Source organism: Falco cherrug, chromosome 7 (genome assembly GCF_023634085.1).
Source record: "Falco cherrug isolate bFalChe1 chromosome 7, bFalChe1.pri, whole genome shotgun sequence".
NCBI lineage: Eukaryota > Metazoa > Chordata > Aves > Falconiformes > Falconidae > Falco > Falco cherrug.
Window position 1 is genome coordinate 25788306 of NC_073703.1, and position 9511 is coordinate 25797816.

Here is a 9511-nt window from a genome sequence, read left to right on the forward strand (position 1 = left end):
TAATTAACCAGGTAGGAAAATACTGCAACTATAATCTCAAGTAGCTACACGTGTCTGTTCCTTTCAGGAGACAATGCTTGCTTTCTCCCTGTACATTCCCTAAAAGTCAATGACCTGGGTGGGTTTTGGGTGCTGCCAGCTCCCACCATTGTGCCTCCAGCCCATGGCGATGCTGAAAAGCAGAGCCAGTGAAGGAGGTGGGGCAGCAGTCCCTCATCAGCACCTGGAAGTGATGGCAATGCCTGCTGCTCCATGGAGACCTGCAGCATGCAGAGCCATAGACAACGGGTCAGAGACACACGTCGGCATGTGATATGTGATGGGGAACCTCAAGAAGCCTTTTCTAAAGGAAAGCCCAGCTTTGGGGGTCTTCACACATCCTAGAGTGCTGCTGTTTTGCTGCTGTCTCAAGCATAGGGTCACTGGTGGAATTTCCTTTGGAGAAGAGGAGCAGACCCAGGGTTTCTCAGGATCCATTTAAAAACAGACAGTTAACTTCATGTTTGGGGATATTCTGTTTTGAGGTGAGACATGGCCAAGTTCCTACCCAGAGGCATGCGTCTACCAGCAATGTTGTGTGCTGTGCGTGTCTGTAAGACAGGCTCACGCTCTTTGCACTTGCCACAGACAGGAGGTGATGAGGGCTGGCACAAACCTTTCTTACTGTTGCTTAAACTTTTTCAGATTATCTCCAAGATATATATCCTGCAGGCCTGGGGGAAGCAGGCGGGCAGTTCTGCCAGCCCGGCAGAACCGTGTGAGTGCCGTGTGTCGGCGTGCGTGCCTGCAACACAGAAGGATGCTGTGCCAGTGGTGAGCCCAAATCTATCATTGCTTTTGCAAACCTGAGCTGACATCTCCCCGAGTCTCTGAAATCATGGGGAGAGAATGAAGATCATCATGGAAAGCAGAGCGATATCTCTGCCTTTCCTACATACGTGTCCAGTGCGCCCAGTCTATGTGGTCTCTATTTAAAAAAAATTAGGTGTGGTTAAAATGCAGATGTCCTTTTATTAATGAAGAAAAACCAGTGACATGCTCTTAAATGAGGGGAAAGCAATTATCATTTACTTAGATGAATCGGCTGCCATGCCTCCCTGCCACTGCCTCTCTCTGTAGCTAATGAAAATGTAATGCATGTTGAAGTCATCAGCAACAAATTTTTGAATTGCGCATTGTACTGAGTGCAGCTTTAATAGCATCTTCCTGTGAAATGACAGGCAGAAATAAATGTCCTTCAGAATGATTTATACCCTGGATTAGGTGCAGGTTGTAAAAATATACCAAGTTTAAATCACTGTCAACCTTGAAACAACAGCAGAGAAGGTGGTGACCCCAGTTAAAAAGTAAACAAAACAACTGTGTTTCCCAATAGATTGAACCACAAGCTGTCTTTAAAAATGAAATCCATGACTTTAATGTTGTCTGCTTTTAAATTAAATGGGAAGTGGGGGTGTTGTGTGCATTTCACAAATTCAAAGCGGATGAATGGGAAACCATAAGCCATAGCAAAGACTTGAAGCTAAAGTTGCGTTAGTAACCTACATTAAACTGCTTTTAACTGGGAGATACAGATAAAACAGGAGGGTGAAATAGTGTGAGGAAGAGTTTTTTGGAAGGAAGAGCAAAACCCCCACTTTTATCCAGTAGTAATCTAAAGATCTTTTGTGATGTTTGTTAATATCTTTTCATCTGTACTTGTGAATTGCCATCAGGACCCAGCATTGCTGCCTGGAAAGCTCCTTCTCCTGGTGTCATGCAGCTCTAATCCACAGCTCCAATGCCAGTGGCTTCCCAGGGCTGGTCCAGGTGGAGTGCAGAGCCCAGTTTCCATGGCAATGCAGTGGCCCTCCATCATCAGGGCAATGGTTAATTAAACCATACCTTCTTTAGATGCCTGGGCCAACTGAGAGGGTCATTCCTGGCTTTCCTTCAGTTTGATATTATTTTGTAAATGTCTTTAACTTGTGTTCAGCTGAAAGAGAATAGCCTGATAGCGCAGCTCTACAACGTGAATTTTTCTTGTTGTTTTGTCTTCTTTGGGAAAAAAAAATATCCAAACCCCAAACCCCACAATGCATGCACTAATTAATGCAGTGCAGATAATGGCAATGCTGGCTGGACCTCATCAGCCCACTTGGCATATGGGGAGGTGGGTGTGGGTGGGGAGCTGGTGGGAGAATAGCCTGATAGTACAGCTCTACAACTTGATTTTTTCTTGTTGTTTTGTCTTCTTTAGGAAAAAAAAATATCCAAAAAGCAAACCCCACAATACGTGCACTAATTAATGCAGTGCAGATAATGGCAATGCTGGCTGGACCTCATCAGCCCACTTGGCATATGGAGAGGGGGGTGTGGGTGGGGAGCTGGCTTTAGTGGTGTAAAGGGGTTAGAACTCCCTACCAGGTTTTCCGTTAGTGGGATGTGGGGTCCTCCGAGAGTCCTGTGTGGTTTCAGAGCAGGGTCTGCCACCTGCCTTGCCCTGCTGTGCATGCACACACTGTGTCTGCTGAAGCCTGTGTTCACCCTTGGCACGCAGGAATCCATGGGTATCCCGTGGTCTTCTTGTTTTATTGTCTTTATGAGTACAGGTCAACATGAATGTATGTTAAAAGAAAATGGGAGCAGTAAATATATATATATGTGTTTTTATGCATGAACCTGCCCAGTGCTGTTTCCAAAATTAACTTGACATACCTGAAGAAGAGATAATCAAGCATTTTTTTTTTTTTTTTTCTGTGTGAACAGGTCAGGAAGAATTGTTTACTCCTGCAGCTCCGAGGTGAGCTCCTGCAGCAGAGCCTTGGCAATACTGCTGCCACCGAGAGCCCCCTCAGAGAGAAGATCTTGCTGGTTGTCCTCCTGGGTGCTCGGCATTGGCACACTGTGACGTCCCTGGAGACCAGCAGTCCCTTCATATGGACAGTCCACAGGTGGTCCTGGCCAGGAGGATGCTCAGCAAACAGAAATGGCTGTGTTGTGGGTAAGCACTGGAGGGGCTGCCTGTGCCTGGGACAGCCACAGTCCTGCCCTGTGCTCAGGCAGGGCAGCAACAGGGGGGTGCTGAGTGCTTCGGAGTGGGGTTTGATCTACATGGTAGATGGCAAAGCTGCCAGGGGACACGAATCTGGGCTGACTCAGAGCAGGTCCTGGAGCAGCCCCTTATCAGCAGTATGTGTGTGCGTGTGTGTGGAGATGGCTGGCATCCCACCAGTACACACCAGTGACAGTGCCTACACAGAAATACCTGCTGCTCCAGCAACTGGAAATCTTGACTGTTTAACACCTTGTGGCAAGGTCAGAAGTGAAGTCTCAGCAGCATTTCTCTCAGAACATTTCTTTCCCTCCCTCCCTCCCAATAAAAGCTGGAGTAAGACATCCAGGTGGAGCGCGAGATGTGGAAGGAGCGGTATCAATTCAGTACACATTGCTCTCAGGGCCAGGATGTATTTCTGACTGTCTCATCCTTCTTCTTTTGTTGTTTTTTTTTTCCCTAGCAGCTCCGTGGGGAGAGTTCAATTCCACCAGGAAGAGCAAGGAACACACAGTGTCACCACAGCAACATGACTCACGCCAGCCTGACCGTATTTTGGCTTGCTGCCTGTCCGCACTTGGTGCCTGAGAAATCTTTGAGACACATATCTCACTGGAATATCTTTCTCCTGTTAAATGCTATCAGTCCCTGCTCTGAGCATCCACGGAGGATAGCTGGGGCGTGAGAGCCAGCCCTGTGCCACCTACGGGCAGCAGAGTCTGGAGGGACACAGGTGTGGAAGCATCCTCCAGCATTTCAGTGTGGGTGGGCAGGCCCCTGTGAGGGCTTGGCCGAGGGCAGGCCAGTGGGGGAAGCAGAGGCAGGGTGGGCAGCATGAGGTTATGGTCCGGGCTTTGCTTATACGGCCCTTGTGGAGGGCTGCTGCAGTGTGGGGTTAGATGCAAAGGGAGGGAAAGAGAGGAAGGAAAGGAAATGAATAGGATCTCACCGGGCAGAGCTGGAGGGGAGGAGTGGGATTTTTAGGGGCATCATCTATTCCCATCCACTGAACCTGGCCGAGGAGACCCCTCCAGGGAAGTCCATTATGTGGCTGTTTTGAACATAGGCACCCGATTGCATCACAGCTGCTGTGAATATTAATGTGGCCATTTAATGATTTGCCTTTTCCCATGGCACTTCCAGCAATTGTTTTAAATTAATTTTAAAAATTATTGTTCCTGGTTGCCTTTTAGGAGTTTTTGTGCAGCATTAAGTTGGTTTACCCTGACAGGTTAATGCCTTTGTAAACACTAATATGTAACTAATCTCACAAATGCAAAGTTAAATATGGTCTCTACTATTATTGTGATCATAATTTGATTAAACAAGTTCCCACTGTTCAATCCAGAGGAACGGGTGACTGCATTGTGTTTGCTCACACATGGTGTTGATATCTTCGAGTGGAACTGGGACTGATTATGTGGGTATTTTTTTCATATAAGTGCATTATTTTTACACTCCGTTCAGAGGGAATGTGTTCTGCACGCAGAACTCTTGACAGCATCGCAAAGACTCCGTAGATGAGGATGCAGTAGAAACCCATTGGAAGCAGTGAACCGAAAGAAGAGGCAACATTTTGACACAGAGATGGAGCTGCAGAGGAGAAAAGGAGCATCCCAAGGATGGCAGGACACAGCCCAGCCCAGCCCCTCATATGGATCAGAATATTATGCTTTTTCTTTTCCATCTTTTGGGGCAGAACGGGTGCTGCTGTATAGGCAGCCAAAGCTCCTTCCAAGCTCCCGTTCCGTCTCATAGAGAACTTTGGGCTCTTATCAAATCTTTTTTATCACAATTTATATGCAGGAAGGCTGCCAAAGTGTAAATGAGTCAATACTACAGTGTAGAGTCACAAATGAAGTTACTATAGAGGATGATTAGCTAATTGCAGTTAATTACTTTGAAAACATAGCACCCGGACCAAACAAATTATCGTAAAGAAATTATTTTTTGTCACTTCATGTCTAACAGGGTAATAAGGCCCCAACTATTTTCCTACAAGTAATTCTTTGTTTGCTTTACAGGCTGATACCTGCTGATAAGATGCTTTACTTTCAAGTGATAAATTATCTTAATTAACTTTAATTGTTTGCAGACAATTTTATGCAAATGGAGACATTTAAGGAACAGAAGCAGAGATTCATCTGTGGCTTGGGAGACGGCTCAGGAGCACTGAACTTTCCTCATATCAGTGGGCCTTCTATTCTTAAAAATAAGCTCGAGTATCCCGGGGTGGGATTCTGCGGTGAAGTGGGATGCAGTCATGTACCTGTGCATGGCATGTAGGAGCAAATGCAATCACAGGTTGTTTTCTCAATTTTTCCCCAAAGACATCCCTGGCCAGGATACACACTGGACTCTTACTCCAACCTCTCCTGAACAAAGAGGAAGCACTATGAGCATGGCTTATCTTCCTTGTAGCTTTATTTCCCCAGCTGCTAAATCACCATAGCCCATTTTTCTTGCTGATTTTCTCTTTGCACATAAATCAGGCCATGCCACTTGCTGAGAGTTCTGGTGACTGTTAAGATTTTTCACCCTAAAAAGTGAAGCAGGTACCAAGAGTACATGTAGAACAAAACCCCCCTTAAAGTGAGTGTATTCAACGCTAACAAAGTATTTTGAGCTCTTTACTAGCAAACTGGATGTGCTAGGCATCCGATGTGAGGTCTCAAGCGCTGGGGGGGTGCTGAGTGCTCTGTAGCACCCAGTAGGACAGCTGGTGGGAGCGCAGCAGTCCCCAGGGGTGCTCAGCTGAGGCTGCCCAGCAGCAGCAAGGTGTGGAGCAATACCCCATGATTGCATCAAAACTCTGCTTGAATGTTACAACCAGGTGTTTTCAGTTTTCATCAACGAAGCCATCTAATGAGGGTTTGAGGCCAGGTTGGTGCTGTGGAGCAGAGGAGTGGGGTTAGAGAGCTGTAGGTGCTCTGTGGATAGTCCTGTGCTGCAGCTCTTGCTTGTTGGAAGTGGTAAGTGTGGTGCTTTGTGCATTATTCCTTTTTTTTTTTTTTTTTTTTCCCCTCCTGATTGAAGTCTTTACCGTTTTTTTTATTCTGGCATTTCAGCTTTCCCCCTGTGTTTTATGTGCTAGGGAAGAATGAGTGGTTGGATTTAATGAGGGGAGGCTGAGCTCCCCCAGAATTTGCTTCTTGCTGTTGCAGGTATTATGTGTTGATGTTTTTAGTGCCAGATTAAATGCCATTTGGGTATTACAGCTCTCTTTCTCTGGAATTAAAGAGAGGCACCTAGGAACATAATACTTAGTGCTTTCTTTTTTTAATGTAGGATCTCAAAATGTTAATCAGATGAGCCTGTAGCGTACAGCAGCCCTGGGACTGGCTGCTCGCTTCATGAGATAAGTCTTCTAATAACAATTTCAGTGGAGTGAAAATGTGTTTTCTTTTAATAATTCTGGAGGAAAATACCAGGTTAAGATGGGGGAAGGCTTCTTTTTTCCGGGCTACTAGAAGAAATGACACCGTTTCCAAGTAATGGCACTGTCATCTTCTGTGGTTAATTGGCTCAAGCTGGCGCTGGTGGGGTTTGCTCTTTGCTGGGGCTGTGGAGAAGGCAATGAGCTGGACAACTTCTGTGCACTTGAGCTTGCAGTGAAATGGTATCTTTGGTACTTATATTTATAATGTAAAAGAGTCTGGTTTTATTGCAAATCAAGCTGCAGCAGGTGAGGTGCATTTTGACTTAAGTGAAGCCAGGAGTTGTTTGTTTTTCTGTTGGGGAGCAATTTGCCATAGTGGATCAACAAAAAGCCCCTTTGTGGTGCCAGCAGCGCAACAGAGGGCAGTTCTGTAACTAGTAAGTTAGGAACTCCTGTGTAAAATCCTGCTCTTGCAGGCAGGAGTCCAGATGCCCAGTTCCTGGTGGCCTTGCAGGCGATGTGGTGGGGGTTCAAAGCACAAGACATTGACTTGTTTCTAAATAGACACAGCTGGGCTGTACTGGGTCTGTGGTGGGGGTTTGCCAGCCGTTATGCAGAGCAGACCCACCTGCTGGCTGGCCCCTCTCCTCATGGCCATGTCCTTGTGTCCCCTGCTTACCTGGGGGCTGTGCGTGTGCTGACCTGACCCATCCCCACGAGCAAAGAGGTGGCAGTTGCCTGGCCAGCTCAGAGCTGGATGCTCGGCAGCCACCTCCATGGTGCCAGCCCAGGGAAGAAAGGAAATAAAACGTATATATCCCCTGACCTCCCTACACTTCTTCAGTGCCTGACTATCTCTAAAAATCAGAAAGGGTCTGGGCAACTGGGCCCGTTGGGTGCTGAGCCGTATCACTGTAGCTGGCTGTGTTGCGTTTGGCTGAAGTGTTAATGCCTTCCCCACGTGGTGCTTAGCCCAGCGCCTTCTGTGAAATGGCTTGTGGCCAGCACCAAAAATGCTTTAATCAAATTGCACCAAACTGTAAACTTCATCAGTAAATTTCAAGTTTTGCTTTTATGGTTTCGGAATGTTAGCATTCCTCAAAAAATGCAGAGGCAAACATGCTTTCCTTTGCTTGTCCCATGTGGCTTGTTGTACTTGGGTGACATCTGAATTGCAATGACTGCCTTTGCCCTTGCTCATTTTTTCTCCAACATCAAACAACGCTTTGTTATAAATGGCGAACATGACTTCTCCTTTGGCTCTAGGATCACAGTGGGTTTGAAAGTTAAAGAATTGCGAAATAGCCCGGATTGGAAGAGACCTTGAAAGACCATCTGGCCCAACCTTTCCATGGCAAAGGGAGCTGCTATGAGATTATCGATGTATCTTTATCTTGCTGCTACTTGGAAATGTAACCCAGTAGCAAAATGAGCTTTGCAGGAATTAATGTAGTCTAATCTTGATAGGATTTTTGTTTAATATCAGTCACTATTAATTTCCTTTATTTTCCAACTTACTGAGGAAAATATTAGATTGTCGTGAAAGTAAATTACATCTCATGAAAAGTATAAGTGAAAATGAAAACTGTTGACATTAAAAACAATGTCTTATTTTAGTCAGTACCTGGAACCTGAACATCCATTTTTCTCAAAGGTTTACATTTGCTGTAACCTTGGGCTTTGGCTTGTCAGTATATCCAGGCTTCCCTTAAGTACTTTCAAGCTTCACTGATGAACATCGGGTATTTTTAAGTTTGAAATCCTCACACTGCAATCATTCTATTTCCCTGCATGCTGACTTTACCTTGTGTGCATGCCTGCCACCAGGTATGTACAACACCATCCAGAGGTACTGGAGAAAATGAGACTAAGGTCTGTCTGCACTTCTGACGATATTGCTTTTCACGGCACAGGAAACCGTGTACCCCCCAAACAGCATTGGCTCCTATGCAATTGAATAACACCTGTAAAGGCTGGAAGGTGGTTTTCACAACTATTTTCTTACATATATAACAATATTTTCTGTGAATTTGAGACAAAACTAGGTGTATACTCCTTATTTTTTACCATGGCCAACATTTTTCCTTGTTATTGCAAGAAAAAAAATAAATTCTTTTGACCTGTGATCTTTTCTTGCAGCAATTACCTTTGTGACCTTTTCTTATGGTTTAAAGATTGAAAACAATAATAGTTTCTCAGTCTTTGTAGCTTGTAATCTGTACTTATGATTCAGAAAGCAGAAACGATGAACTATGATTTATTTGCTGAGCAGTTACAGTGCACCAGAGATGCTTATTTAGAATATTTTCTCCCCTTTTCTTGACCCAATGTCTAACAAAAAGTCTGTTACCCAGCCTCAGCCATCTGGCTCTCTAAAAGAGCTCATTGGCATGTTATGCAGCTCTCCTGACTGAGGGGAGGCATGTATAATCCCAATTGAAGTACAATGGGATGTGCTTTTTAGAAAGTTAGATATATGAGCAGAGACTGAAATTCAGAGAACTTTATTCTCTTCAAGTTTTTGTCTGAATAGAATCAAAGCATTATTTGCAGAGGGGAATGTTCAGTTGGGACAGCTGGGTATGTGGGTCCAGGTCTTCGTATATCATTAGTACTTCCCATCCCATGCTTAAAAAATTATTTGCATCAGGTTAAAGAGCCACCCCCTGATTTGCAGAGGAAGCTGCTGGAAGCATGTTTCTTTCTTTTTCCTCAGTTGTAATCGTTATACAAGGTACTGTTTGAAACCAGCTATTCTGTTGTTTTTTTTTTATTATTATTTTCTTACTTAAAATTGTTGCATTGCCTGAGTTTATCTTGGTTTCTTAGAATTGATTAAACTCCATTTGAAGTGTGAAACTGGGGTCAATGAGAGAAGAGGGGTTTAATGGAGGGAAACCAAAGGGATGTTGTATGTGGCTGCATATGAAACTGGCGCACATCCTGCAGTGCTCTGACATGGGCTGCTTCAGGAAAGCCTTCTGCCCCTTTTTTCCATTGGTCAGTGTTGTTGGTGGGGTGTGTTTACTGCCATGGAGGCATCTCTGTAGATCCATAAGCCACCACCCTTCACCGCTGCGGTCCCTGTGCCTCCATTG

The 9511-nt window shown here is 45.1% G+C and overlaps 1 protein-coding gene across 1 annotated transcript; it reads left to right on the forward strand.

The window, feature by feature from the left end:
* Window positions 1-412: 412 nt before the first annotated feature.
* LOC114016566 (uncharacterized) lies at window positions 413-4674 on the forward strand. Its single transcript, XM_055715169.1, has 3 exons — window positions 413-813; window positions 2749-2983; window positions 3498-4674. The coding sequence occupies exons 1-3, from the start codon at window positions 532-534 to the stop codon at window positions 3620-3622; spliced, it is 642 nt and encodes a 213-aa protein (XP_055571144.1). The 5' UTR covers window positions 413-531; the 3' UTR covers window positions 3623-4674.
* Window positions 4675-9511: the final 4837 nt, after the last annotated feature.

Bases quoted from the DNA above. Each gene is read 5' to 3' on its own strand.
- LOC114016566 (XM_055715169.1), top strand. From the start codon at position 532: ATGGCCAAGTTCCTACCCAGAGGCATGCGTCTACCAGCAATGTTGTGT. The intron at 814-2,748 runs GTGAGCCCAAAT...CTGTGTGAACAG, and splicing joins AGAAGGATGCTGTGCCAGTG to GTCAGGAAGAATTGTTTACT. The intron at 2,984-3,497 runs GTAAGCACTGGA...TTTTTTCCCTAG, and splicing joins CAGAAATGGCTGTGTTGTGG to CAGCTCCGTGGGGAGAGTTC.